The 27,904-nt window shown below is 55.7% G+C and overlaps 4 protein-coding genes and 1 long non-coding RNA gene across 5 annotated transcripts; 1 reads left to right on the forward strand and 4 right to left on the reverse strand.

Moving 5' to 3' along the window:
- Positions 1 to 609: 609 nt before the first annotated feature.
- Positions 610 to 4,118, reverse strand: LOC145534047 (uncharacterized). The gene is made up of 3 exons (XM_081561415.1): positions 3,949 to 4,118; positions 3,237 to 3,549; positions 610 to 2,984 (listed from the first exon to the last, which is right to left on the reverse strand). The coding sequence occupies exons 1-3, from the start codon at positions 4,081 to 4,083 to the stop codon at positions 2,353 to 2,355; spliced, it is 1,080 nt and encodes a 359-aa protein (XP_081417541.1). The 5' UTR covers positions 4,084 to 4,118; the 3' UTR covers positions 610 to 2,352.
- A 4,342-nt stretch (positions 4,119 to 8,460) lies between these two features.
- On the reverse strand, positions 8,461 to 12,601 carry LOC145533846 (uncharacterized). Its single transcript, XM_081561188.1, has 3 exons — positions 11,580 to 12,601; positions 10,868 to 11,180; positions 8,461 to 10,615 (listed from the first exon to the last, which is right to left on the reverse strand). The coding sequence occupies exons 1-3, from the start codon at positions 11,814 to 11,816 to the stop codon at positions 9,984 to 9,986; spliced, it is 1,182 nt and encodes a 393-aa protein (XP_081417314.1). The 5' UTR covers positions 11,817 to 12,601; the 3' UTR covers positions 8,461 to 9,983.
- A 2,786-nt stretch (positions 12,602 to 15,387) lies between these two features.
- On the reverse strand, positions 15,388 to 19,377 carry LOC145534041 (uncharacterized). Its single transcript, XM_081561407.1, has 3 exons — positions 19,208 to 19,377; positions 18,496 to 18,808; positions 15,388 to 18,243 (listed from the first exon to the last, which is right to left on the reverse strand). The coding sequence occupies exons 1-3, from the start codon at positions 19,340 to 19,342 to the stop codon at positions 17,612 to 17,614; spliced, it is 1,080 nt and encodes a 359-aa protein (XP_081417533.1). The 5' UTR covers positions 19,343 to 19,377; the 3' UTR covers positions 15,388 to 17,611.
- LOC145534186 (uncharacterized) lies at positions 15,460 to 25,271 on the forward strand. The gene is made up of 2 exons (XR_014074322.1): positions 15,460 to 15,570; positions 23,091 to 25,271. It is a non-coding gene; the product is annotated as an uncharacterized LOC145534186 (long non-coding RNA).
- LOC145533844 (uncharacterized) lies at positions 25,215 to 27,273 on the reverse strand. The gene is made up of 3 exons (XM_081561185.1): positions 26,840 to 27,273; positions 26,128 to 26,440; positions 25,215 to 25,875 (listed from the first exon to the last, which is right to left on the reverse strand). The coding sequence occupies exons 1-3, from the start codon at positions 27,074 to 27,076 to the stop codon at positions 25,244 to 25,246; spliced, it is 1,182 nt and encodes a 393-aa protein (XP_081417311.1). The 5' UTR covers positions 27,077 to 27,273; the 3' UTR covers positions 25,215 to 25,243.
- Positions 27,274 to 27,904: the final 631 nt, after the last annotated feature.

Genomic DNA, 27,904 nt, shown 5'->3' on the forward strand with positions numbered 1-27,904 from the left:
TGGCCACTGTGATTGGCTCTGGGCTGGGGCAGTGCCCAATCGGGGCCCAGGGCCGGGCCTGACGTTGGAAGCCAGGGGAAGACGAGCTGTCGTCCTGCTGGGGTAGGGGAAGGGGTGGGGCCGGGGGAGGTCAGGCTCCAGCAGTGGGAGGGGCGTGAGGTCCGCCTGCGGCAGTTGGTGACCTTCCCGCTCCCCTCAGGGCAGAGCCGCCGGCCTGAGAATGAGGGCGCTGCTGAGCCCAGGGACTGGGATGGCCCGTTGCTGCTGTGGTCCCAGAGCTCCACCCGAGACCTGAGGGAAACCTTCTGCCCGTGAGTCCTCTCCCGCTTGTCTGTCAGCTTGTTTGAAGCATGCTGGGTTTTCTGCCCAGCTGGCTAAGGGGAGTCCCTGGAAATGCAATGGTGTGGGTTTTGGCAGACTTCAGGGAAGACATGCCAGATGAGCCTGGGAGACTCCAGCTTAATCTGGATTCAGGAGATATCTCTTCGGGCCAGCTAGTAATTGTAGGATAAGCCTAATGAGTCTTCACAGGATGAAGAGAGTAACGTGCCAAGGTAGCATTCGATGTCCTCATTCGAGAGGATGAAGCTGGTGCTCAGAGAAGGGGGGAACTTGGCCACAGCAAGGAGGTGTGCACCCAGACAGAACCCCCAGATCCGGCCATTGGAGCTCAGGGAGGCCACTGGTGTGGCTTGTCCCTGTGGCAGGGGCCGAGGCACGCAGCCCACCCTGATTCCTGTGGGGGCCTGACTTGGGAAGTGCCATCTGGTAGCTTTGAGACTCACCAAACCAAATTGCACTGGAGAGAGGAGGGACACCTTCCTTCATCCACCCCCCACCCCCGCCGGCTTCCCACATACCCTGACCCCTTTCTCTCGATTTCGGAGCCATTTCCAGAGTCCCGCTCATATGACCTCATTCGAAGTGCACTGTGGACGAGCTGCCATCTGCAGCTGCTACCACAGCGGCCAAGGGCTTTAGCTCCCGAGTACCTCCCTTCCTTTGGAACTTGGGGGCCCTCTACTCCCCACTTGCACACCACAGACCTTTGCTGAGGATTGTGGGGACCCTCACTCAGTTTGCAGCACGTTGTAGCCATCCCTGTCCTCCCTTGAAACTCAGCTTGTGAGCTCCTTTGGAGCAGCGTGGCCCACCTGGCTGCAACGGAAGAGACACAGCTGACAGTGAAACAACAGCTTAGATCTGAGAGCCGGAAAGCTCTGTCAAAAGGGACCTCCCTCTTCACGCCGTAGAGGCTGTAGGAGCCGCCAGGGTTTCGGAACCAGTGCTGGGGCCAAAATGACTCCACAGCTGTTTTCCTTCCTGGGGAGGGTTCTGGCTTGAGTGGGAATGGCTCAACTCTAAGGTTCTGAAAGCCCACTGTGTGCAGATGCACGGTACACAGAGAGGAGAAGGTGGAGTCCTGCCCTGGAGGTGCTCACAGCTCACGGATGAGCCAGGCAGGCAGGCAGGCAGGGCATGAGAACACCTGAGCTGCCTTCATGAGTGAATGGTGTGGGGGCAGAGGAAGAGAAGCCGGTCTGCTCCCTCATGTGGTGCCCAGGGCAGGTTGTCCCCAGAGGAAACCCTTACGACGGTGAGGAGAATCCCTGCTGTTTCCCAAGGGGTTCCGTCGGTGCGTGTCTTCCCCGGAGCGCTCAGGCCGTCTCTAAAGTACACTGGCCATGGGCATTGCCTCTCCTTGGAACTTCCCATGTGTTTCTCTTTTTTATGGAACAGTGATTTTCTAGAGGGGTTCTGGGCCACAAGGATGTTGGGTCATTTTCTAGCCTTCTGTCATGAAGAACGCTTTCCTGGGCGTTGGGGTGGTTTGTTGTTCCAGCTCCCTTTCTTGGCTTCTTTTGGGAGCTGGTGCAACAAGACGAGCTCAGCCTCTGCATTCTGGCTGAGATGTCACCCTTGAAACAGCAATGCCTGCCTGGAGATAATGATGGCAGTGGCCAAAAGGGCTTCGTTTGGCACATGGTATCTTGAAAGGACGTACACCGTCCTTTCAGATATCAAAGGCTAGTTCAAATGACATAAAAATGAGAACTCTCCAATGGAGTCTTACAGTAGGTGGAGAGTCCGAAAAACACTGCTTCAGTCATTTCACGGAGAGTCATTGATTGGGGACACCAAGAATATAGGAAGGAATGCACAAAGAAAAGATGAAATTGTGTTCAGGATCGGGGGAAGGGATGAACAGGGCGTGCTTGCCTTGAATCCAGGCTTTGTTGGGGGGTGGGGCATAAAGATCAAACGGGTCTGAAACTACCAAGTGGTGATGGTAACACAGTATCACCAGAGTTACACAACAGTGTTCCCAAATTGCAACAATGATGAGAAAGTTTACGAATCCCAACTTAACCAACAAAAATACAGGAAACCATACAAAAAAGAAAACATCACCAGAAAGGTGGAAACAAACCAAATGCAAAGCAGTTCAGGGGAAAGGAACTCCATGTCCCCTGGGGGCAGACCGAGTTGCCGGCGTCCACGGTGAGCAGACAGGGATGGAGGCTGCAGAGCCGACCGCTCCCCTGGACGTGGTGTTTCCGGCAAGGGCTCTGGGTGTCTGTCCAGAGCGGGGGCTCGTTCTCCCTGCAGGGGTGGGTGAGTCATCGTGGGCGTCTGGGTGTTGCGCGGGAGCCAGGGCAGGCTCTCCCTGCCGAGGCGGTGACTCCTCCTCTGCCTCGGGTTGTCCTGCCAGAGCCCGAGCAGGTACAGGTGCACGTGGAGGTGGAGGTTCTGGCTGAGGGGGTGGGACATCAGTGCCTGGGGCTGGGGGTCCTGCAGGCACGGAGATCCGATCTGCCCAGTGTGCTGGCCAGTACCCAGCTGGCCTGGTGTCTCTGCGAGGGCAAGTCTCGGTTCTCCATCTGCCCTCGGTGGATCCCTGGGTCCTGCACCTGGAGCCACCACCTCTGTAGGGACAGGTCTGGGAAGTGGAGCCTGGTTCCAGTTGGAGGTCAGTGCTAGAGCTGGGGGAGAAGCAAAGTTTGCCCACAGGCCAGCCTTGGCATGTGCGTATCCCGGGACAGAAAGCTTCCAAGAGATTCCCAAAGAATACCCAGCGTCGGATGTCTTTTGGGACTGAAGTGTGCAAGACGGGGGGCGGGGGGTGTGAGGCCAGTGCTTGCTGCAGGCCCAGCAGCAGCTTTCGGGGACTCGTCCCTGTGTAGCTCAGCACCCCGTCCCCACACACTCCCGTGCAGCAGCCCCAGCGTCCTCACCTCTGTGCTCTGGCGTGCTGGGCTCCAGGTCCTCCTGCTGCCTCAGAGGCCGGGGTTCTCGGGACTCTGGGTCGGAGCCGGGTGTGCTGAGCTCCGTGGCAGCCTCAGACTGGGCCGGCGGGTGTATCCTAGGCGGTGTCTCTGCAGCAGGCCTTCCCCGCCTCCTCTTCTCCCCCGGTGGGGCTGATGCCTCCGTGGGCACGCTCACCTGGAGCCTGCACTGGGCCTCACGGGCGGGGGGGTGGTGCTCCGACCCCTCCCTCCGGGAGGTGGATGGGGTGTCCCCGTCCTCGGCCTCATCACGTGGGAAGCTCTGCAACGACAGTGACCGTCAGCCAGCCATGCTGGGAGTTTTCCAAGCTGGGCCTGGCCAGTGGAACCGCTGCTTCTGCCTGCTCGAACTTCTCTTCCCAGAAGGGTCAGAGACGTGTGTCTGCTCAGATCCCCACCCGGGAGGAAAGAGACCCACCTGTGGGTGTGAGGTCAGCCTGGGCGGCCGCCGCTGCCCGCACACTCCCCATCGGGCCCAGCCTGCTCTCCCCTGGGGTGTGGACACAACTTGTCCGCAGGCTTCTGACCCCACATCCGCCTGGGCTTCCTTGAGGGAGACACACCCCGAGAAACCCGCATCCACACACACAGGCAAAGGACCCGGTGTTTCCGGGTGGCATGGGCGAGGTGGCCTGGCCCGGCCTGGGGCTCCCTGTGTTACCTTTCTGTTTCTCCGGGCAAACGGCCAGAGGCCTCTCGGGGGTGTCCTGAGCCAACGTCGACAGGGTGCCCACGCACACTGCCTGTGAGCTCTCCTGAGGCCCCGGCCTCTGGGCATGGGCAAACAGCAGAACATCCTGGCAGCAAGTGATCTGGCTGGGGGCTCCTCTCCGCTCTGGAGGCCTGGATACCCGGGTTGCGGGTTCTGTTGGGTTCTGTTGCCGGCAGGTGACATCATCGCCTGGGGTTCGTGCTGAGGTCCCTTCCCCAAAACTTCCCAAGGGAATCTCTGGGTTTCTGACTGCTCGACCACCCCCCTTAGGCCATGTGCAGGCACAGAGACGCCCACACAGCCCAGCCCACAGCCCTGGGGAGGCCTGGGTGCAGCCAGGGCCTGAGCTCCGAGGGCCCTGCTGCTCTCAGACCAGGCTCCTTCTTCTCATAAGTGGTGTGGCCCTGGACAAGCATATGCCCCTCAGGGTTTCCCCAGTCTCTCCATCTGCAGAGTGGGGGTCATTCTCCCATCTGCTTCCTAGGTCTGTCGGCCTACGAGCAGCTCCATGCCTTTCCACCTGGGGCCGATATCACGTGGAGCTCGTGCGCTGAGACTTCAGAAAGAAAGATTCCATCCAGGGCTGACATAGCACAGAATGGGGCAGAACGAGGCCTGGATGTGCCGTGGTACCCAGGAAAAGGCACTCCCCCTCCTGACTGTTTTGAGACCCCGCATCCAAGTTGGAGGACCGAAAGGAAGACTCGAAGGTCTCCCTCTCTTGTAGAAAAGAGTAGCCAACTTTCTGGTCCTGTTTCCATTGAGATTCTGTTCAAGTGTCCCAGCTCGGCTTCTGTGGGTGGCTGAGCTTCTAGTGGCTCCCTGCGTTCTTGTCTTTTCCTCTGCAAACCTTCCGTCCTTTTCTCCCTTCTGGGGTGGATGGGCGCTGTCATTGCTTCTACCTTCGAGACAGATTGAGGAAAAGTCTGGACCATCGACTCCTTTCCTCTCTTTGGTTCCGTGTCTCTCTCTGGCTGTGTCCCTCTCTTTTCCTTTCTCAATTCCCTCTGTGTCTTCCTCTTTCTCTCTCGTGTGTGAATGGATGGATGCTAGGAATTCCACATGTATATGATTAGATGAGGGTTATGTTTTAGGGATAGGTTAGAGGGAGAGAAAGGCTTCAGGTCGGAGTTGGTCATAGGGGAAGGGTCAAGGGTGGTGGTGGTGTTTCTTGGAATCTGAGTGCTGTGCATTCTTCGTCTCTTTCCATATGAACCCCTTCTCAGATACACCACTTGGAAGGAGTCTCTCGTGTTCCGTTTCCTATCTTTTGCATTTGTGAATGCTTAGCTTCTCTGTTGTGAAGAGGTTCCATTGGATGGAAACCCATTGGTGTACTTCGTGTACCTCTTTCCCTTAATTGAAGAGACCCATTTCTACCTCCGCCCAGCAAATGGCAAGGAGACTCTGATGTTAAGGAGCCTTTGACCTACGCTTCTTTCTAGCTATCTCATGACATCAGTCTTTAGGGTGAGGTTTTTCCCCAATATTGAGGTGGTCTGAGATCCAAACCAATAGCGTTCTTCAGATGTAGCTGTCTGGGTTTCCCATGGACATTGATTGAAGAGGCTTTCTTGTTCCCATTTGGATAATCTCCCCTTCTGTGTCAGAGATGAGTTGACGATGGATGCTGGGGTTTGTTTCTGGACCCTCAACTTTATTCCATCGATCTGGATCTGTGTGTGTTGTTGTATTCCCAATAGCATACTGTCCTGCCGCTGCTGCTGCTGCTGCTAAGTCACTTCAGTCGTGTCAGACTCTGCGCGACCCCATGGCCTGCAGCCTACCAGGCTCCTCCGTCCAGGGCATTTTCCAGGCAAGAGTACTGGAGTGGGTCGCCATTGCCTTCTCCGATACTCTCCTGAGGATCCTAGTTTGGTCGTCTAATTTCCTTTCACACAACCTTGGATGTCCGTATCGGGGCCTTTTCGTCGGATTGTATTGACAATTTAGGCTCTTTTCTGTTTCCGTAACCCCTTTTGCAATTCTTTGTTCGGTGCGAAAATGCATTGGCATTTTGGGAGGAATAGCATCGAAGCTGTGGATTGCCTTGTGGGGCTGTGACATCATTTTACCAATAGGAATTTTTCAAGCCCTGAGCACAGCTTCTCTCTCCAGTGATTGGTGTGGGCTTGATCTTCCTTCTTCCATCTCTCGCCGTTTTGTGAGAACAGGTGCATCCTTCCCTTCTGGGTTAGATGGACTCGTGGATATCACTTCAGTGCATGGCATTGTCAGTGGGGGTGATAATTCCCTTCTCATTGGAAGACTTTGCTGTGAGTATTAGAAATGCAAGTGACTTCTCTTCCCCTTCCTCCCTGTCCATCTCTCAGAGCCACCGGGAAACAGAGGCCTCATCCACGGTCACACAGGCCTGAGGGGGTGCAACTAGACTGTTGTTTCTTCAGGCCCTCAGTGCTGGACATCATCCGGGATCCTCTGTGTGTGTCTTCCTCAGTCTGGTGTCCCTTCAGACCTTTCCCTAGTTTTCACAGGCTTGTTGTGTTGGTGTTCTTTGTCTGTTTGGAGACGCATCCTTGATAAGCTTTGTGTTTCCACTCATTCGTCTGGCGATGTATGACCTGTCTTTTGCTTTTGTCATGAGGTCTTTCCCACAGTAGATATCTTTGATTTTGCCAAGTCCACTGTATTCTCTGGGTTTTTTTGTGGACTGCCTTTTAGTTTTGTGTGTGAAGACTCAAAGCACGTGTCCGGTTTCTGCTCATTGTTCTTCTAGATTGGTGACAAGTTTTCACGGAAAGTTTGTCTAGGGATAAGTGGAAGTGAACTCGGTGTAAGGTGTCAAGTCTCCATCTCCATTCATGTCATCCCCTGCAGTTTCCAATTCCCTGTTCCTGAGTGGTTTTGGAGACCTTGTGGGGAGTTTGGTTGCATTGGAGTTTGCATTACCACCTTGATTCGATTCACACTGTTCTGCCGTCAGGGACACTGTCAAGGGGGAGTGAGGAGCAGCCTGCACTTCCAGCAGTGACCACACGGTGGGGCGAGTGCTGCTCTCCCCTCTGGGAGCCCCAGGCCACAGGCATCCCAGTGAGGAGCCAGCTCTGTGCTCAGCTGAAAGGAGTTAGTCTCTCAGGGGCCTCTGAGCCCTTGCCTTTGGATCACCCAGGGTGGGCATTGACTGGGACAGAAAAAATTGCCCTGAATTCCATGGACGGAAGAGCCTGGCTGTGTAGAGTTCGTGGGTTGCCGTGAATCAGACACAACTGAGGACAGAAAAATTCAATACATTAAAACACTTTTGGGGGGTGGGGGTGAGTGAAAGGGGGTGATGTGGGTTTTTTTGTCTTATATAACAGCCAAGGGAAATCTAGTTTAAACCTAAATTCACATAGACGGGAAAGGTATAGCTCTCCGTCACCCTATTAAAAAAAAAAAAAAAACTACTAAACTTTTCTGAAAGTTTATTTACTAGCTTCCTTGAGCAGTTCATGGTGAAGCTTTTTTTTTTTTTTTTTTTTTCTGTGACATTGGCCTCATTAAAAAGTACGGTTTGCCTTTACTGGATAATTTTGTTCATTGGTTTCTTAGGGAACCTTGGTAATATTTGAGTTTCCTGGGGAGTATGGTCACATGACCTGGCCCTGGCCAATCGGTGCGTTCCACCTCCCTGGCCACTGTGATTGGCTCTGGGCTGGGGCAGTGCCCAATCGGGGCCCAGGGCCGGGCCTGACGTTGGAAGCCAGGGGAAGACGAGCTGTCGTCCTGCTGGGGTAGGGGAAGGGGTGGGGCCGGGGGAGGTCAGGCTCCAGCAGTGGGAGGGGCGTGAGGTCCGCCTGCGGCAGTTGGTGACCTTCCCGCTCCCCTCAGGGCAGAGCCGCCGGCCTGAGAATGAGGGCGCTGCTGAGCCCAGGGGCTGGGATGGCCCGTTGCTGCTGTGGTCCCAGAGCTCCACCCGAGACCTGAGGGAAACCTTCTGCCCGTGAGTCCTCTCCCGCTTGTCTGTCAGCTTGTTTGAAGCATGCTGGGTTTTCTGCCCAGCTGGCTAAGGGGAGTCCCTGGAAATGCAATGGTGTGGGTTTTGGCAGACTTCAGGGAAGACATGCCAGATGAGCCTGGGAGACTCCAGCTTAATCTGGATTCAGGAGATATCTCTTCGGGCCAGCTAGTAATTGTAGGATAAGCCTAATGAGTCTTCACAGGATGAAGAGAGTAACGTGCCAAGGTAGCATTCGATGTCCTCATTCGAGAGGATGAAGCTGGTGCTCAGAGAAGGGGGGAACTTGGCCACAGCAAGGAGGTGTGCACCCAGACAGAACCCCCAGATCCGGCCATTGGAGCTCAGGGAGGCCACTGGTGTGGCTTGTCCCTGTGGCAGGGGCCGAGGCACGCAGCCCACCCTGATTCCTGTGGGGGCCTGACTTGGGAAGTGCCATCTGGTAGCTTTGAGACTCACCAAACCAAATTGCACTGGAGAGAGGAGGGACACCTTCCTTCATCCACCCCCCACCCCCGCCGGATTCCCACATACCCTGACCCCTTTCTCCCGATTTCGGAGCCATTTCCAGAGTCCCGCTCATATGACCTCATTCGAAGTGCACTGTGGACGAGCTGCCATCTGCAGCTGCTACCACAGCGGCCAAGGGCTTTAGCTCCCGAGTACCTCCCTTCCTTTGGAACTTGGGGGCCCTCTACTCCCCACTTGCACACCACAGACCTTTGCTGAGGATTGTGGGGACCCTCACTCAGTTTGCAGCACGTTGTAGCCATCCCTGTCCTCCCTTGAAACTCAGCTTGTGAGCTCCTTTGGAGCAGCGTGGCCCACCTGGCTGCAACGGAAGAGACACAGCTGACAGTGAAACAACAGCTTAGATCTGAGAGCCGGAAAGCTCTGTCAAAAGGGACCTCCCTCTTCACGCCGTAGAGGCTGTAGGAGCCGCCAGGGTTTCGGAACCAGTGCTGGGGCCAAAATGACTCCACAGCTGTTTTCCTTCCTGGGGAGGGTTCTGGCTTGAGTGGGAATGGCTCAACTCTAAGGTTCTGAAAGCCCACTGTGTGCAGATGCACGGTACACAGAGAGGAGAAGGTGGAGTCCTGCCCTGGAGGTGCTCACAGCTCACGGATGAGCCAGGCAGGCAGGCAGGCAGGGCATGAGAACACCTGAGCTGCCTTCATGAGTGAATGGTGTGGGGGCAGAGGAAGAGAAGCCGGTCTGCTCCCTCATGTGGTGCCCAGGGCAGGTTGTCCCCAGAGGAAACCCTTACGACGGTGAGGAGAATCCCTGCTGTTTCCCAAGGGGTTCCGTCGGTGCGTGTCTTCCCCGGAGCGCTCAGGCCGTCTCTAAAGTACACTGGCCATGGGCATTGCCTCTCCTTGGAACTTCCCATGTGTTTCTCTTTTTTATGGAACAGTGATTTTCTAGAGGGGTTCTGGGCCACAAGGATGTTGGGTCATTTTCTAGCCTTCTGTCATGAAGAACGCTTTCCTGGGCGTTGGGGTGGTTTGTTGTTCCAGCTCCCTTTCTTGGCTTCTTTTGGGAGCTGGTGCAACAAGACGAGCTCAGCCTCTGCCTTCTGGCTGAGATGTCACCCTTGAAACAGCAATGCCTGCCTGGAGATAATGATGGCAGTTGCCAAAAGGGCTTCGTTTGGCACATGGTATCTTGAAAGGACGTACACCGTCCTTTCAGATATCAAAGGCTAGTTCAAATGACATAAAAATGAGAACTCTCCAATGGAGTCTTACAGTAGGTGGAGAGTCCGAAAAACACTGCTTCAGTCATTTCACGGAGAGTCATTGATTGGGGACACCAAGAATATAGGAAGGAATGCACGAAGAAAAGATGAAATTGTGTTCAGGATCGGGGGAAGGGATGAACAGGGCGTGCTTGCCTTGAATCCAGGCTTTGTTGGGGGGTGGGGCATAAAGATCAAACGGGTCTGAAACTACCAAGTGGTGATGGTAACACAGTATCACCAGAGTTACACAACAGTGTTCCCAAATTGCAACAATGATGAGAAAGTTTACGAATCCCAACTTAACCAACAAAAATACAGGAAACCATACAAAAAAGAAAACATCACCAGAAAGGTGGAAACAAACCAAATGCAAAGCAGTTCAGGGGAAAGGAACTCCATGTCCCCTGGGGGCAGACCGAGTTGCCGGCGTCCACGGTGAGCAGACAGGGATGGAGGCTGCAGAGCCGACCGCTCCCCTGGACGTGGTGTTTCCGGCAAGGGCTCTGGGTGTCTGTCCAGAGCGGGGGCTCGTTCTCCCTGCAGGGGTGGGTGAGTCATCGTGGGCGTCTGGGTGTTGCGCGGGAGCCAGGGCAGGCTCTCCCTGCCGAGGCGGTGACTCCTCCTCTGCCTCGGGTTGTCCTGCCAGAGCCCGAGCAGGTACAGGTGCACGTGGAGGTGGAGGTTCTGGCTGAGGGGGTGGGACATCAGTGCCTGGGGCTGGGGGTCCTGCAGGCACGGAGATCCGATCTGCCCAGTGTGCTGGCCAGTACCCAGCTGGCCTGGTGTCTCTGCGAGGGCAAGTCTCGGTTCTCCATCTGCCCTCGGTGGATCCCTGGGTCCTGCACCTGGAGCCACCACCTCTGTAGGGACAGGTCTGGGAAGTGGAGCCTGGTTCCAGTTGGAGGTCAGTGCTAGAGCTGGGGGAGAAGCAAAGTTTGCCCACAGGCCAGCCTTGGCATGTGCGTATCCCGGGACAGAAAGCTTCCAAGAGATTCCCAAAGAATACCCAGCGTCGGATGTCTTTTGGGACTGAAGTGTGCAAGACGGGGGGCGGGGTGTGTGAGGCCAGTGCTTGCTGCAGGCCCAGCAGCAGCTTTCGGGGACTCGTCCCTGTGTAGCTCAGCACCCCGTCCCCACACACTCCCGTGCAGCAGCCCCAGCGTCCTCACCTCTGTGCTCTGGCGTGCTGGGCTCCAGGTCCTCCTGCTGCCTCAGAGGCCGGGGTTCTCGGGACTCTGGGTCGGAGCCGGGTGTGCTGAGCTCCGTGGCAGCCTCAGACTGGGCCGGCGGGTGTATCCTAGGCGGTGTCTCTGCAGCAGGCCTTCCCCGCCTCCTCTTCTCCCCCGGTGGGGCTGATGCCTCCGTGGGCACGCTCACCTGGAGCCTGCACTGGGCCTCACGGGCGGGGGGGTGGTGCTCCGACCCCTCCCTCCGGGAGGTGGATGGGGTGTCCCCGTCCTCGGCCTCATCACGTGGGAAGCTCTGCAACGACAGTGACCGTCAGCCAGCCATGCTGGGAGTTTTCCAAGCTGGGCCTGGCCAGTGGAACCGCTGCTTCTGCCTGCTCGAACTTCTCTTCCCAGAAGGGTCAGAGACGTGTGTCTGCTCAGATCCCCACCCGGGAGGAAAGAGACCCACCTGTGGGTGTGAGGTCAGCCTGGGCGGCCGCCGCTGCCCGCACACTCCCCATCGGGCCCAGCCTGCTCTCCCCTGGGGTGTGGACACAACTTGTCCGCAGGCTTCTGACCCCACATCCGCCTGGGCTTCCTTGAGGGAGACACACCCCGAGAAACCCGCATCCACACACACAGGCAAAGGACCCGGTGTTTCCGGGTGGCATGGGCGAGGTGGCCTGGCCCGGCCTGGGGCTCCCCGTGTTACCTTTCTGTTTCTCCGGGCAAACGGCCAGAGGCCTCTCGGGGGTGTCCTGAGCCAACGTCGACAGGGTGCCCACGCACACTGCCTGTGAGCTCTCCTGAGGCCCCGGCCTCTGGGCATGGGCAAACAGCAGAACATCCTGGCAGCAAGTGATCTGGCTGGGGGCTCCTCTCCGCTCTGGAGGCCTGGATACCCGGGTTGCGGGTTCTGTTGGGTTCTGTTGCCGGCAGGTGACATCATCGCCTGGGGTTCGTGCTGAGGTCCCTTCCCCAAAACTTCCCAAGGGAATCTCTGGGTTTCTGACTGCTCGACCACCCCCCTTAGGCCATGTGCAGGCACAGAGACGCCCACACAGCCCAGCCCACAGCCCTGGGGAGGCCTGGGTGCAGCCAGGGCCTGAGCTCCGAGGGCCCTGCTGCTCTCAGACCAGGCTCCTTCTTCTCATAAGTGGTGTGGCCCTGGACAAGCATATGCCCCTCAGGGTTTCCCCAGTCTCTCCATCTGCAGAGTGGGGGTCATTCTCCCATCTGCTTCCTAGGTCTGTCGGCCTACGAGCAGCTCCATGCCTTTCCACCTGGGGCCGATATCACGTGGAGCTCGTGCGCTGAGACTTCAGAAAGAAAGATTCCATCCAGGGCTGACATAGCACAGAATGGGGCAGAACGAGGCCTGGATGTGCCGTGGTACCCAGGAAAAGGCACTCCCCCTCCTGACTGTTTTGAGACCCCGCATCCAAGCTGGAGGACAGAAAGGAAGACTCGAAGGTCTCCCTCTCTTGTAGAAAAGAGTAGCCAACTTTCTGGTCCTGTTTCCATTGAGATTCTGTTCAAGTGTCCCAGCTCGGCTTCTGCGGGTGGCTGAGCTTCTAATGGCTCCCTGCGTTCTTGTCTTTTCCTCTGCAAACCTTCCGTCCTTTTCCCCCTTCTGGGGTGGATGGGCGCTGTCATTGCTTCTACCTTCGAGACAGATTGAGGAAAAGTCTGGACCATCGACTCCTTTCCTCTCTTTGGTTCCGTGTCTCTCTCTGGCTGTGTCCCTCTCTTTTCCTTTCTCAATTCCCTCTGTGTCTTCCTCTTTCTCTCTCGTGTGTGAATGGATGGATGCTAGGAATTCCACATGTATATGATTAGATGAGGGTTATGTTTTAGGGATAGGTTAGAGGGAGAGAAAGGCTTCAGGTCGGAGTTGGTCATAGGGGAAGGGTCAAGGGTGGTGGTGGTGTTTCTTGGAATCTGAGTGCTGTGCATTCTTCGTCTCTTTCCATATGAACCCCTTCTCAGATACACCACTTGGAAGGAGTCTCTCGTGTTCCGTTTCCTATCTTTTGCATTTGTGAATGCTTAGCTTCTCTGTTGTGAAGAGGTTCCATTGGATGGAAACCCATTGGTGTACTTCGTGTACCTCTTTCCCTTAATTGAAGAGACCCATTTCTACCTCCGCCCAGCAAATGGCAAGGAGACTCTGATGTTAAGGAGCCTTTGACCTACGCTTCTTTCTAGCTATCTCATGACATCAGTCTTTAGGGTGAGGTTTTTCCCCAATATTGAGGTGGTCTGAGATCCAAACCAATAGCGTTCTTCAGATGTAGCTGTCTGGGTTTCCCATGGACATTGATTGAAGAGGCTTTCTTGTTCCCATTTGGATAATCTCCCCTTCTGTGTCAGAGATGAGTTGACGATGGATGCTGGGGTTTGTTTCTGGACCCTCAACTTTATTCCATCGATCTGGATCTGTGTGTGTTGTTGTATTCCCAATAGCATACTGTCCTGCCACTGCTGCTGCTGCTGCTAAGTCACTTCAGTCGTGTCAGACTCTGCGCGACCCCATGGCCTGCAGCCTACCAGGCTCCTCCGTCCAGGGCATTTTCCAGGCAAGAGTACTGGAGTGGGTCGCCATTGCCTTCTCCGATACTCTCCTGAGGATCCTAGTTTGGTCGTCTAATTTCCTTTCACACAACCTTGGATGTCCGTATCGGGGCCTTTTCGTCGGATTGTATTGACAATTTAGGCTCTTTTCTGTTTCCGTAACCCCTTTTGCAATTCTTTGTTCGGTGCGAAAATGCATTGGCATTTTGGGAGGAATAGCATCGAAGCTGTGGATTGCCTTGTGGGGCTGTGACATCATTTTACCAATAGGAATTTTTCAAGCCCTGAGCACAGCTTCTCTCTCCAGTGATTGGTGTGGGCTTGATCTTCCTTCTTCCATCTCTCGCCGTTTTGTGAGAACAGGTGCATCCTTCCCTTCTGGGTTAGATGGACTCGTGGATATCACTTCAGTGCATGGCATTGTCAGTGGGGGTGATAATTCCCTTCTCATTGGAAGACTTTGCTGTGAGTATTAGAAATGCAAGTGACTTCTCTTCCCCTTCCTCCCTGTCCATCTCTCAGAGCCACCGGGAAACAGAGGCCTCATCCACGGTCACACAGGCCTGAGGGGGTGCAACTAGACTGTTGTTTCTTCAGGCCCTCAGTGCTGGACATCATCCGGGATCCTCTGTGTGTGTCTTCCTCAGTCTGGTGTCCCTTCAGACCTTTCCCTAGTTTTCACAGGCTTGTTGTGTTGGTGTTCTTTGTCTGTTTGGAGACACATCCTTGATAAGCTTTGTGTTTCCACTCATTCGTCTGGCGATGTATGACCTGTCTTTTGCTTTTGTCATGAGGTCTTTCCCACAGTAGATATCTTTGATTTTGCCAAGTCCACTGTATTCTCTGGGTTTTTTTGTGGACTGCCTTTTAGTTTTGTGTGTGAAGACTCAAAGCACGTGTCCGGTTTCTGCTCATTGTTCTTCTAGATTGGTGACAAGTTTTCACGGAAAGTTTGTCTAGGGATAAGTGGAAGTGAACTCGGTGTAAGGTGTCAAGTCTCCATCTCCATTCATGTCATCCCCTGCAGTTTCCAATTCCCTGTTCCTGAGTGGTTTTGGAGACCTTGTGGGGAGTTTGGTTGCATTGGAGTTTGCATTACCACCTTGATTCGATTCACACTGTTCTGCCATCAGGGACACTGTCAAGGGGGAGTGAGGAGCAGCCTGCACTTCCAGCAGTGACCACACGGTGGGGCGAGTGCTGCTCTCCCCTCTGGGAGCCCCAGGCCACAGGCATCCCAGTGAGGAGCCAGCTCTGTGCTCAGCTGAAAGGAGTTAGTCTCTCAGGGGCCTCTGAGCCCTTGCCTTTGGATCACCCAGGGTGGGCATTGACTGGGACAGAAAAAATTGCCCTGAATTCCATGGACGGAAGAGCCTGGCTGTGTAGAGTTCGTGGGTTGCCGTGAATCAGACACAACTGAGGACAGAAAAATTCAATACATTAAAACACTTTTGGGGGGTGGGGGTGAGTGAAAGGGGGTGATGTGGGTTTTTTTGTCTTATATAACAGCCAAGGGAAATCTAGTTTAAACCTAAATTCACATAGACGGGAAAGGTATAGCTCTCCGTCACCCTATTTAAAAAAAAAAAAAAAAAACTACTAAACTTTTCTGAAAGTTTATTTACTAGCTTCCTTGAGCAGTTCATGGTGAAGGTTTTTTTTTTTTTTTCTGTGACATTGGCCTCATTAAAAAGTACGGTTTGCCTTTACTGGATAATTTTGTTCATTGGTTTCTTAGGGAACCTTGGTAATATTTGAGTTTCCTGGGGAGTATGGTCACATGACCTGGCCCTGGCCAATCGGTGCGTTCCACCTCCCTGGCCACTGTGATTGGCTCCGGGCTGGGGCAGTGCCCAATCGGGGCCCAGGGCCGGGCCTGACGTTGGAAGCCAGGGGAAGACGAGCTGTCGTCCTGCTGGGGTAGGGGAAGGGGTGGGGCCGGGGGAGGTCAGGCTCCAGCAGTGGGAGGGGCGTGAGGTCCGCCTGCGGCAGTTGGTGACCTTCCCGCTCCCCTCAGGGCAGAGCCGCCGGCCTGAGAATGAGGGCGCTGCTGAGCCCAGGGGCTGGGATGGCCCGTTGCTGCTGTGGTCCCAGAGCTCCACCCGAGACCTGAGGGAAACCTTCTGCCCGTGAGTCCTCTCCCGCTTGTCTGTCAGCTTGTTTGAAGCATGCTGGGTTTTCTGCCCAGCTGGCTAAGGGGAGTCCCTGGAAATGCAATGGTGTGGGTTTTGGCAGACTTCAGGGAAGACATGCCAGATGAGCCTGGGAGACTCCAGCTTAATCTGGATTCAGGAGATATCTCTTCGGGCCAGCTAGTAATTGTAGGATAAGCCTAATGAGTCTTCACAGGATGAAGAGAGTAACGTGCCAAGGTAGCATTCGATGTCCTCATTCGAGAGGATGAAGCTGGTGCTCAGAGAAGGGGGGGACTTGGCCACAGCAAGGAGGTGTGCACCCAGACAGAACCCCCAGATCCGGCCATTGGAGCTCAGGGAGGCCACTGGTGTGGCTTGTCCCTGTGGCAGGGGCCGAGGCACGCAGCCCACCCTGATTCCTGTGGGGGCCTGACTTGGGAAGTGCCATCTGGTAGCTTTGAGACTCACCAAACCAAATTGCACTGGAGAGAGGAGGGACACCTTCCTTCATCCACCCCCCACCCCCGCCGGCTTCCCACATACCCTGACCCCTTTCTCTCGATATCGGAGCCATTTCCAGAGTCCCGCTCATATGACTTCATTCGAAGTGCACTGTGGACGAGCTGCCATCTGCAGCTGCTACCACAGCGGCCAAGGGCTTTAGCTCCCGAGTACCTCCCTTCCTTTGGAACTTGGGGGCCCTCTACTCCCCACTTGAACACCACAGACCTTTGCTGAGGATTGTGGGGACCCTCACTCAGTTTGCAGCACGTTGTAGCCATCCCTGTCCTCCCTTGAAACTCAGCTTGTGAGCTCCTTTGGAGCAGCGTGGCCCACCTGGCTGCAACGGAAGAGACACAGCTGACAGTGAAACAACAGCTTAGATCTGAGAGCCGGAAAGCTCTGTCAAAAGGGACCTCCCTCTTCACGCCGTAGAGGCTGTAGGAGCCGCCAGGGTTTCGGAACCAGTGCTGGGGCCAAAATGACTCCACAGCTGTTTTCCTTCCTGGGGAGGGTTCTGGCTTGAGTGGGAATGGCTCAACTCTAAGGTTCTGAAAGCCCACTGTGTGCAGATGCACGGTACACAGAGAGGAGAAGGTGGAGTCCTGCCCTGGAGGTGCTCACAGCTCACGGATGAGCCAGGCAGGCAGGCAGGCAGGGCATGAGAACACCTGAGCTGCCTTCATGAGTGAATGGTGTGGGGGCAGAGGAAGAGAAGCCGGTCTGCTCCCTCATGTGGTGCCCAGGGCAGGTTGTCCCCAGAGGAAACCCTTACGACGGTGAGGAGAATCCCTGCTGTTTCCCAAGGGGTTCCGTCGGTGCGTGTCTTCCCCGGAGCGCTCAGGCCGTCTCTAAAGTACACTGGCCATGGGCATTGCCTCTCCTTGGAACTTCCCATGTGTTTCTCTTTTTTATGGAACAGTGATTTTCTAGAGGGGTTCTGGGCCACAAGGATGTTGGGTCATTTTCTAGCCTTCTGTCATGAAGAACGCTTTCCTGGGCGTTGGGGTGGTTTGTTGTTCCAGCTCCCTTTCTTGGCTTCTTTTGGGAGCTGGTGCAACAAGACGAGCTCAGCCTCTGCCTTCTGGCTGAGATGTCACCCTTGAAACAGCAATGCCTGCCTGGAGATAATGATGGCAGTTGCCAAAAGGGCTTCGTTTGGCACATGGTATCTTGAAAGGACGTACACCGTCCTTTCAGATATCAAAGGCTAGTTCAAATGACATAAAAATGAGAACTCTCCAATGGAGTCTTACAGTAGGTGGAGAGTCCGAAAAACACTGCTTCAGTCATTTCACGGAGAGTCATTGATTGGGGACACCAAGAATATAGGAAGGAATGCACGAAGAAAAGATGAAATTGTGTTCAGGATCGGGGGAAGGGATGAACAGGGCGTGCTTGCCTTGAATCCAGGCTTTGTTGGGGGGTGGGGCATAAAGATCAAACGGGTCTGAAACTACCAAGTGGTGATGGCAACACAGTATCACCAGAGTTACACAACAGTGTTCCCAAATTGCAACAATGATGAGAAAGTTTACGAATCCCAACTTAACCAACAAAAATACAGGAAACCATACAAAAAAGAAAACATCACCAGAAAGGTGGAAACAAACCAAATGCAAAGCAGTTCAGGGGAAAGGAACTCCATGTCCCCTGGGGGCAGACCGAGTTGCCGGCGTCCACGGTGAGCAGACAGGGATGGAGGCTGCAGAGCCGACCGCTCCCCTGGACGTGGTGTTTCCGGCAAGGGCTCTGGGTGTCTGTCCAGAGCGGGGGCTCGTTCTCCCTGCAGGGGTGGGTGAGTCATCGTGGGCGTCTGGGTGTTGCGCGGGAGCCAGGGCAGGCTCTCCCTGCCGAGGCGGTGACTCCTCCTCTGCCTCGGGTTGTCCTGCCAGAGCCCGAGCAGGTACAGGTGCACGTGGAGGTGGAGGTTCTGGCTGAGGGGGTGGGACATCAGTGCCTGGGGCTGGGGGTCCTGCAGGCACGGAGATCCGATCTGCCCAGTGTGCTGGCCAGTACCCAGCTGGCCTGGTGTCTCTGCGAGGGCAAGTCTCGGTTCTCCATCTGCCCTCGGTGGATCCCTGGGTCCTGCACCTGGAGCCACCACCTCTGTAGGGACAGGTCTGGGAAGTGGAGCCTGGTTCCAGTTGGAGGTCAGTGCTAGAGCTGGGGGAGAAGCAAAGTTTGCCCACAGGCCAGCCTTGGCATGTGCGTATCCCGGGACAGAAAGCTTCCAAGAGATTCCCAAAGAATACCCAGCGTCGGATGTCTTTTGGGACTGAAGTGTGCAAGACGGGGGGCGGGGGGTGTGAGGCCAGTGCTTGCTGCAGGCCCAGCAGCAGCTTTCGGGGACTCGTCCCTGTGTAGCTCAGCACCCCGTCCCCACACACTCCCGTGCAGCAGCCCCAGCGTCCTCACCTCTGTGCTCTGGCGTGCTGGGCTCCAGGTCCTCCTGCTGCCTCAGAGGCCGGGGTTCTCGGGACTCTGGGTCGGAGCCGGGTGTGCTGAGCTCCGTGGCAGCCTCAGACTGGGCCGGCGGGTGTATCCTAGGCGGTGTCTCTGCAGCAGGCCTTCCCCGCCTCCTCTTCTCCCCCGGTGGGGCTGATGCCTCCGTGGGCACGCTCACCTGGAGCCTGCACTGGGCCTCACGGGCGGGGGGGTGGTGCTCCGACCCCTCCCTCCGGGAGGTGGATGGGGTGTCCCCGTCCTCGGCCTCATCACGTGGGAAGCTCTGCAACGACAGTGACCGTCAGCCAGCCATGCTGGGAGTTTTCCAAGCTGGGCCTGGCCAGTGGAACCGCTGCTTCTGCCTGCTCGAACTTCTCTTCCCAGAAGGGTCAGAGACGTGTGTCTGCTCAGATCCCCACCCGGGAGGAAAGAGACCCACCTGTGGGTGTGAGGTCAGCCTGGGCGGCCGCCGCTGCCCGCACACTCCCCATCGGGCCCAGCCTGCTCTCCCCTGGGGTGTGGACACAACTTGTCCGCAGGCTTCTGACCCCACATCCGCCTGGGCTTCCTTGAGGGAGACACACCCCGAGAAACCCGCATCCACACACACAGGCAAAGGACCCGGTGTTTCCGGGTGGCATGGGCGAGGTGGCCTGGCCCGGCCTGGGGCTCCCTGTGTTACCTTTCTGTTTCTCCGGGCAAACGGCCAGAGGCCTCTCGGGGGTGTCCTGAGCCAACGTCGACAGGGTGCCCACGCACACTGCCTGTGAGCTCTCCTGAGGCCCCGGCCTCTGGGCATGGGCAAACAGCAGAACATCCTGGCAGCAAGTGATCTGGCTGGGGGCTCCTCTCCGCTCTGGAGGCCTGGATACCCGGGTTGCGGGTTCTGTTGGGTTCTGTTGCCGGCAGGTGACATCATCGCCTGGGGTTCGTGCTGAGGTCCCTTCCCCAAAACTTCCCAAGGGAATCTCTGGGTTTCTGACTGCTCGACCACCCCCCTTAGGCCATGTGCAGGCACAGAGACGCCCACACAGCCCAGCCCACAGCCCTGGGGAGGCCTGGGTGCAGCCAGGGCCTGAGCTCCGAGGGCCCTGCTGCTCTCAGACCAGGCTCCTTCTTCTCATAAGTGGTGTGGCCCTGGACAAGCATATGCCCCTCAGGGTTTCCCCAGTCTCTCCATCTGCAGAGTGGGGGTCATTCTCCCATCTGCTTCCTAGGTCTGTCGGCCTACGAGCAGCTCCATGCCTTTCCACCTGGGGCCGATATCACGTGGAGCTCGTGCGCTGAGACTTCAGAAAGAAAGATTCCATCCAGGGCTGACATAGCACAGAATGGGGCAGAACGAGGCCTGGATGTGCCGTGGTACCCAGGAAAAGGCACTCCCCCTCCTGACTGTTTTGAGACCCCGCATCCAAGTTGGAGGACCGAAAGGAAGACTCGAAGGTCTCCCTCTCTTGTAGAAAAGAGTAGCCAACTTTCTGGTCCTGTTTCCATTGAGATTCTGTTCAAGTGTCCCAGCTCGGCTTCTGTGGGTGGCTGAGCTTCTAGTGGCTCCCTGCGTTCTTGTCTTTTCCTCTGCAAACCTTCCGTCCTTTTCTCCCTTCTGGGGTGGATGGGCGCTGTCATTGCTTCTACCTTCGAGACAGATTGAGGAAAAGTCTGGACCATCGACTCCTTTCCTCTCTTTGGTTCCGTGTCTCTCTCTGGCTGTGTCCCTCTCTTTTCCTTTCTCAATTCCCTCTGTGTCTTCCTCTTTCTCTCTCGTGTGTGAATGGATGGATGCTAGGAATTCCACATGTATATGATTAGATGAGGGTTATGTTTTAGGGATAGGTTAGAGGGAGAGAAAGGCTTCAGGTCGGAGTTGGTCATAGGGGAAGGGTCAAGGGTGGTGGTGGTGTTTCTTGGAATCTGAGTGCTGTGCATTCTTCGTCTCTTTCCATATGAACCCCTTCTCAGATACACCACTTGGAAGGAGTCTCTCGTGTTCCGTTTCCTATCTTTTGCATTTGTGAATGCTTAGCTTCTCTGTTGTGAAGAGGTTCCATTGGATGGAAACCCATTGGTGTACTTCGTGTACCTCTTTCCCTTAATTGAAGAGACCCATTTCTACCTCCGCCCAGCAAATGGCAAGGAGACTCTGATGTTAAGGAGCCTTTGACCTACGCTTCTTTCTAGCTATCTCATGACATCAGTCTTTAGGGTGAGGTTTTTCCCCAATATTGAGGTGGTCTGAGATCCAAACCAATAGCGTTCTTCAGATGTAGCTGTCTGGGTTTCCCATGGACATTGATTGAAGAGGCTTTCTTGTTCCCATTTGGATAATCTCCCCTTCTGTGTCAGAGATGAGTTGACGATGGATGCTGGGGTTTGTTTCTGGACCCTCAACTTTATTCCATCGATCTGGATCTGTGTGTGTTGTTGTATTCCCAATAGCATACTGTCCTGCCGCTGCTGCTGCTGCTGCTAAGTCACTTCAGTCGTGTCAGACTCTGCGCGACCCCATGGCCTGCAGCCTACCAGGCTCCTCCGTCCAGGGCATTTTCCAGGCAAGAGTACTGGAGTGGGTCGCCATTGCCTTCTCCGATACTCTCCTGAGGATCCTAGTTTGGTCGTCTAATTTCCTTTCACACAACCTTGGATGTCCGTATCGGGGCCTTTTCGTCGGATTGTATTGACAATTTAGGCTCTTTTCTGTTTCCGTAACCCCTTTTGCAATTCTTTGTTCGGTGCGAAAATGCATTGGCATTTTGGGAGGAATAGCATCGAAGCTGTGGATTGCCTTGTGGGGCTGTGACATCATTTTACCAATAGGAATTTTTCAAGCCCTGAGCACAGCTTCTCTCTCCAGTGATTGGTGTGGGCTTGATCTTCCTTCTTCCATCTCTCGCCGTTTTGTGAGAACAGGTGCATCCTTCCCTTCTGGGTTAGATGGACTCGTGGATATCACTTCAGTGCATGGCATTGTCAGTGGGGGTGATAATTCCCTTCTCATTGGAAGACTTTGCTGTGAGTATTAGAAATGCAAGTGACTTCTCTTCCCCTTCCTCCCTGTCCATCTCTCAGAGCCACCGGGAAACAGAGGCCTCATCCACGGTCACACAGGCCTGAGGGGGTGCAACTAGACTGTTGTTTCTTCAGGCCCTCAGTGCTGGACATCATCCGGGATCCTCTGTGTGTGTCTTCCTCAGTCTGGTGTCCCTTCAGACCTTTCCCTAGTTTTCACAGGCTTGTTGTGTTGGTGTTCTTTGTCTGTTTGGAGACGCATCCTTGATAAGCTTTGTGTTTCCACTCATTCGTCTGGCGATGTATGACCTGTCTTTTGCTTTTGTCATGAGGTCTTTCCCACAGTAGATATCTTTGATTTTGCCAAGTCCACTGTATTCTCTGGGTTTTTTTGTGGACTGCCTTTTAGTTTTGTGTGTGAAGACTCAAAGCACGTGTCCGGTTTCTGCTCATTGTTCTTCTAGATTGGTGACAAGTTTTCACGGAAAGTTTGTCTAGGGATAAGTGGAAGTGAACTCGGTGTAAGGTGTCAAGTCTCCATCTCCATTCATGTCATCCCCTGCAGTTTCCAATTCCCTGTTCCTGAGTGGTTTTGGAGACCTTGTGGGGAGTTTGGTTGCATTGGAGTTTGCATTACCACCTTGATTCGATTCACACTGTTCTGCCCTCAGGGACACTGTCAAGGGGGAGTGAGGAGCAGCCTGCACTTCCAGCAGTGACCACACGGTGGGGCGAGTGCTGCTCTCCCCTCTGGGAGCCCCAGGCCACAGGCATCCCAGTGAGGAGCCAGCTCTGTGCTCAGCTGAAAGGAGTTAGTCTCTCAGGGGCCTCTGAGCCCTTGCCTTTGGATCACCCAGGGTGGGCATTGACTGGGACAGAAAAAATTGCCCTGAATTCCATGGACGGAAGAGCCTGGCTGTGTAGAGTTCGTGGGTTGCCGTGAATCAGACACAACTGAGGACAGAAAAATTCAATACATTAAAACACTTTTGGGGGGTGGGGGTGAGTGAAAGGGGGTGATGTGGGTTTTTTTGTCTTATATAACAGCCAAGGGAAATCTAGTTTAAACCTAAATTCACATAGACGGGAAAGGTATAGCTCTCCGTCACCCTATTAAAAAAAAAAAAAAAACTACTAAACTTTTCTGAAAGTTTATTTACTAGCTTCCTTGAGCAGTTCATGGTGAAGCTTTTTTTTTTTTTTTTTTTTTTCTGTGACATTGGCCTCATTAAAAAGTACGGTTTGCCTTTACTGGATAATTTTGTTCATTGGTTTCTTAGGGAACCTTGGTAATATTTGAGTTTCCTGGGGAGTATGGTCACATGACCTGGCCCTGGCCAATCGGTGCGTTCCACCTCCCTGGCCACTGTGATTGGCTCTGGGCTGGGGCAGTGCCCAATCGGGGCCCAGGGCCGGGCCTGACGTTGGAAGCCAGGGGAAGACGAGCTGTCGTCCTGCTGGGGTAGGGGAAGGGGTGGGGCCGGGGGAGGTCAGGCTCCAGCAGTGGGAGGGGCGTGAGGTCCGCCTGCGGCAGTTGGTGACCTTCCCGCTCCCCTCAGGGCAGAGCCGCCGGCCTGAGAATGAGGGCGCTGCTGAGCCCAGGGGCTGGGATGGCCCGTTGCTGCTGTGGTCCCAGAGCTCCACCCGAGACCTGAGGGAAACCTTCTGCCCGTGAGTCCTCTCCCGCTTGTCTGTCAGCTTGTTTGAAGCATGCTGGGTTTTCTGCCCAGCTGGCTAAGGGGAGTCCCTGGAAATGCAATGGTGTGGGTTTTGGCAGACTTCAGGGAAGACATGCCAGATGAGCCTGGGAGACTCCAGCTTAATCTGGATTCAGGAGATATCTCTTCGGGCCAGCTAGTAATTGTAGGATAAGCCTAATGAGTCTTCACAGGATGAAGAGAGTAACGTGCCAAGGTAGCATTCGATGTCCTCATTCGAGAGGATGAAGCTGGTGCTCAGAGAAGGGGGGAACTTGGCCACAGCAAGGAGGTGTGCACCCAGACAGAACCCCCAGATCCGGCCATTGGAGCTCAGGGAGGCCACTGGTGTGGCTTGTCCCTGTGGCAGGGGCCGAGGCACGCAGCCCACCCTGATTCCTGTGGGGGCCTGACTTGGGAAGTGCCATCTGGTAGCTTTGAGACTCACCAAACCAAATTGCACTGGAGAGAGGAGGGACACCTTCCTTCATCCACCCCCCACCCCCGCCGGATTCCCACATACCCTGACCCCTTTCTCCCGATTTCGGAGCCATTTCCAGAGTCCCGCTCATATGACCTCATTCGAAGTGCACTGTGGACGAGCTGCCATCTGCAGCTGCTACCACAGCGGCCAAGGGCTTTAGCTCCCGAGTACCTCCCTTCCTTTGGAACTTGGGGGCCCTCTACTCCCCACTTGCACACCACAGACCTTTGCTGAGGATTGTGGGGACCCTCACTCAGTTTGCAGCACGTTGTAGCCATCCCTGTCCTCCCTTGAAACTCAGCTTGTGAGCTCCTTTGGAGCAGCGTGGCCCACCTGGCTGCAACGGAAGAGACACAGCTGACAGTGAAACAACAGCTTAGATCTGAGAGCCGGAAAGCTCTGTCAAAAGGGACCTCCCTCTTCACGCCGTAGAGGCTGTAGGAGCCGCCAGGGTTTCGGAACCAGTGCTGGGGCCAAAATGACTCCACAGCTGTTTTCCTTCCTGGGGAGGGTTCTGGCTTGAGTGGGAATGGCTCAACTCTAAGGTTCTGAAAGCCCACTGTGTGCAGATGCACGGTACACAGAGAGGAGAAGGTGGAGTCCTGCCCTGGAGGTGCTCACAGCTCACGGATGAGCCAGGCAGGCAGGCAGGCAGGGCATGAGAACACCTGAGCTGCCTTCATGAGTGAATGGTGTGGGGGCAGAGGAAGAGAAGCCGGTCTGCTCCCTCATGTGGTGCCCAGGGCAGGTTGTCCCCAGAGGAAACCCTTACGACGGTGAGGAGAATCCCTGCTGTTTCCCAAGGGGTTCCGTCGGTGCGTGTCTTCCCCGGAGCGCTCAGGCCGTCTCTAAAGTACACTGGCCATGGGCATTGCCTCTCCTTGGAACTTCCCATGTGTTTCTCTTTTTTATGGAACAGTGATTTTCTAGAGGGGTTCTGGGCCACAAGGATGTTGGGTCATTTTCTAGCCTTCTGTCATGAAGAACGCTTTCCTGGGCGTTGGGGTGGTTTGTTGTTCCAGCTCCCTTTCTTGGCTTCTTTTGGGAGCTGGTGCAACAAGACGAGCTCAGCCTCTGCCTTCTGGCTGAGATGTCACCCTTGAAACAGCAATGCCTGCCTGGAGATAATGATGGCAGTTGCCAAAAGGGCTTCGTTTGGCACATGGTATCTTGAAAGGACGTACACCGTCCTTTCAGATATCAAAGGCTAGTTCAAATGACATAAAAATGAGAACTCTCCAATGGAGTCTTACAGTAGGTGGAGAGTCCGAAAAACACTGCTTCAGTCATTTCACGGAGAGTCATTGATTGGGGACACCAAGAATATAGGAAGGAATGCACGAAGAAAAGATGAAATTGTGTTCAGGATCGGGGGAAGGGATGAACAGGGCGTGCTTGCCTTGAATCCAGGCTTTGTTGGGGGGTGGGGCATAAAGATCAAACGGGTCTGAAACTACCAAGTGGTGATGGCAACACAGTATCACCAGAGTTACACAACAGTGTTCCCAAATTGCAACAATGATGAGAAAGTTTACGAATCCCAACTTAACCAACAAAAATACAGGAAACCATACAAAAAAGAAAACATCACCAGAAAGGTGGAAACAAACCAAATGCAAAGCAGTTCAGGGGAAAGGAACTCCATGTCCCCTGGGGGCAGACCGAGTTGCCGGCGTCCACGGTGAGCAGACAGGGATGGAGGCTGCAGAGCCGACCGCTCCCCTGGACGTGGTGTTTCCGGCAAGGGCTCTGGGTGTCTGTCCAGAGCGGGGGCTCGTTCTCCCTGCAGGGGTGGGTGAGTCATCGTGGGCGTCTGGGTGTTGCGCGGGAGCCAGGGCAGGCTCTCCCTGCCGAGGCGGTGACTCCTCCTCTGCCTCGGGTTGTCCTGCCAGAGCCCGAGCAGGTACAGGTGCACGTGGAGGTGGAGGTTCTGGCTGAGGGGGTGGGACATCAGTGCCTGGGGCTGGGGGTCCTGCAGGCACGGAGATCCGATCTGCCCAGTGTGCTGGCCAGTACCCAGCTGGCCTGGTGTCTCTGCGAGGGCAAGTCTCGGTTCTCCATCTGCCCTCGGTGGATCCCTGGGTCCTGCACCTGGAGCCACCACCTCTGTAGGGACAGGTCTGGGAAGTGGAGCCTGGTTCCAGTTGGAGGTCAGTGCTAGAGCTGGGGGAGAAGCAAAGTTTGCCCACAGGCCAGCCTTGGCATGTGCGTATCCCGGGACAGAAAGCTTCCAAGAGATTCCCAAAGAATACCCAGCGTCGGATGTCTTTTGGGACTGAAGTGTGCAAGACGGGGGGCGGGGGGTGTGAGGCCAGTGCTTGCTGCAGGCCCAGCAGCAGCTTTCGGGGACTCGTCCCTGTGTAGCTCAGCACCCCGTCCCCACACACTCCCGTGCAGCAGCCCCAGCGTCCTCACCTCTGTGCTCTGGCGTGCTGGGCTCCAGGTCCTCCTGCTGCCTCAGAGGCCGGGGTTCTCGGGACTCTGGGTCGGAGCCGGGTGTGCTGAGCTCCGTGGCAGCCTCAGACTGGGCCGGCGGGTGTATCCTAGGCGGTGTCTCTGCAGCAGGCCTTCCCCGCCTCCTCTTCTCCCCCGGTGGGGCTGATGCCTCCGTGGGCACGCTCACCTGGAGCCTGCACTGGGCCTCACGGGCGGGGGGGTGGTGCTCCGACCCCTCCCTCCGGGAGGTGGATGGGGTGTCCCCGTCCTCGGCCTCATCACGTGGGAAGCTCTGCAACGACAGTGACCGTCAGCCAGCCATGCTGGGAGTTTTCCAAGCTGGGCCTGGCCAGTGGAACCGCTGCTTCTGCCTGCTCGAACTTCTCTTCCCAGAAGGGTCAGAGACGTGTGTCTGCTCAGATCCCCACCCGGGAGGAAAGAGACCCACCTGTGGGTGTGAGGTCAGCCTGGGCGGCCGCCGCTGCCCGCACACTCCCCATCGGGCCCAGCCTGCTCTCCCCTGGGGTGTGGACACAACTTGTCCGCAGGCTTCTGACCCCACATCCGCCTGGGCTTCCTTGAGGGAGACACACCCCGAGAAACCCGCATCCACACACACAGGCAAAGGACCCGGTGTTTCCGGGTGGCATGGGCGAGGTGGCCTGGCCCGGCCTGGGGCTCCCCGTGTTACCTTTCTGTTTCTCCGGGCAAACGGCCAGAGGCCTCTCGGGGGTGTCCTGAGCCAACGTCGACAGGGTGCCCACGCACACTGCCTGTGAGCTCTCCTGAGGCCCCGGCCTCTGGGCATGGGCAAACAGCAGAACATCCTGGCAGCAAGTGATCTGGCTGGGGGCTCCTCTCCGCTCTGGAGGCCTGGATACCCGGGTTGCGGGTTCTGTTGGGTTCTGTTGCCGGCAGGTGACATCATCGCCTGGGGTTCGTGCTGAGGTCCCTTCCCCAAAACTTCCCAAGGGAATCTCTGGGTTTCTGACTGCTCGACCACCCCCCTTAGGCCATGTGCAGGCACAGAGACGCCCACACAGCCCAGCCCACAGCCCTGGGGAGGCCTGGGTGCAGCCAGGGCCTGAGCTCCGAGGGCCCTGCTGCTCTCAGACCAGGCTCCTTCTTCTCATAAGTGGTGTGGCCCTGGACAAGCATATGCCCCTCAGGGTTTCCCCAGTCTCTCCATCTGCAGAGTGGGGGTCATTCTCCCATCTGCTTCCTAGGTCTGTCGGCCTACGAGCAGCTCCATGCCTTTCCACCTGGGGCCGATATCACGTGGAGCTCGTGCGCTGAGACTTCAGAAAGAAAGATTCCATCCAGGGCTGACATAGCACAGAATGGGGCAGAACGAGGCCTGGATGTGCCGTGGTACCCAGGAAAAGGCACTCCCCCTCCTGACTGTTTTGAGACCCCGCATCCAAGCTGGAGGACAGAAAGGAAGACTCGAAGGTCTCCCTCTCTTGTAGAAAAGAGTAGCCAACTTTCTGGTCCTGTTTCCATTGAGATTCTGTTCAAGTGTCCCAGCTCGGCTTCTGCGGGTGGCTGAGCTTCTAATGGCTCCCTGCGTTCTTGTCTTTTCCTCTGCAAACCTTCCGTCCTTTTCCCCCTTCTGGGGTGGATGGGCGCTGTCATTGCTTCTACCTTCGAGACAGATTGAGGAAAAGTCTGGACCATCGACTCCTTTCCTCTCTTTGGTTCCGTGTCTCTCTCTGGCTGTGTCCCTCTCTTTTCCTTTCTCAATTCCCTCTGTGTC

This window comes from Giraffa tippelskirchi, chromosome 14 (assembly GCF_054371585.1).
Source record: "Giraffa tippelskirchi isolate mGirTip1 chromosome 14, T2T-mGirTip1v1.2.pri, whole genome shotgun sequence".
NCBI lineage: Eukaryota > Metazoa > Chordata > Mammalia > Artiodactyla > Giraffidae > Giraffa > Giraffa tippelskirchi.

What these genes read in the sequence shown, in the direction of transcription:
- LOC145534041 (XM_081561407.1), bottom strand. Translation starts at nt 19,342, where the DNA reads ATGTTCTGCTGTTTGCCCATGCCCAGAGGCCGGGGCCTCAGGAGAGCT. An exon ending in TTGCCCGGAGAAACAGAAAG is followed by an intron (nt 18,809 to 19,207) that starts GTAACACAGGGA and finishes CTGTCGTTGCAG; the next exon opens with AGCTTCCCACGTGATGAGGC. An exon ending in CAGCACGCCAGAGCACAGAG is followed by an intron (nt 18,244 to 18,495) that starts GTGAGGACGCTG and finishes CTTCTCCCCCAG; the next exon opens with CTCTAGCACTGACCTCCAAC.
- LOC145533844 (XM_081561185.1), bottom strand. Translation starts at nt 27,076, where the DNA reads ATGATGTCACCTGCCGGCAACAGAACCCAACAGAACCCGCAACCCGGG. An exon ending in TTGCCCGGAGAAACAGAAAG is followed by an intron (nt 26,441 to 26,839) that starts GTAACACGGGGA and finishes CTGTCGTTGCAG; the next exon opens with AGCTTCCCACGTGATGAGGC. An exon ending in CAGCACGCCAGAGCACAGAG is followed by an intron (nt 25,876 to 26,127) that starts GTGAGGACGCTG and finishes CTTCTCCCCCAG; the next exon opens with CTCTAGCACTGACCTCCAAC.
- LOC145534047 (XM_081561415.1), bottom strand. Translation starts at nt 4,083, where the DNA reads ATGTTCTGCTGTTTGCCCATGCCCAGAGGCCGGGGCCTCAGGAGAGCT. An exon ending in TTGCCCGGAGAAACAGAAAG is followed by an intron (nt 3,550 to 3,948) that starts GTAACACAGGGA and finishes CTGTCGTTGCAG; the next exon opens with AGCTTCCCACGTGATGAGGC. An exon ending in CAGCACGCCAGAGCACAGAG is followed by an intron (nt 2,985 to 3,236) that starts GTGAGGACGCTG and finishes CTTCTCCCCCAG; the next exon opens with CTCTAGCACTGACCTCCAAC.
- LOC145533846 (XM_081561188.1), bottom strand. Translation starts at nt 11,816, where the DNA reads ATGATGTCACCTGCCGGCAACAGAACCCAACAGAACCCGCAACCCGGG. An exon ending in TTGCCCGGAGAAACAGAAAG is followed by an intron (nt 11,181 to 11,579) that starts GTAACACGGGGA and finishes CTGTCGTTGCAG; the next exon opens with AGCTTCCCACGTGATGAGGC. An exon ending in CAGCACGCCAGAGCACAGAG is followed by an intron (nt 10,616 to 10,867) that starts GTGAGGACGCTG and finishes CTTCTCCCCCAG; the next exon opens with CTCTAGCACTGACCTCCAAC.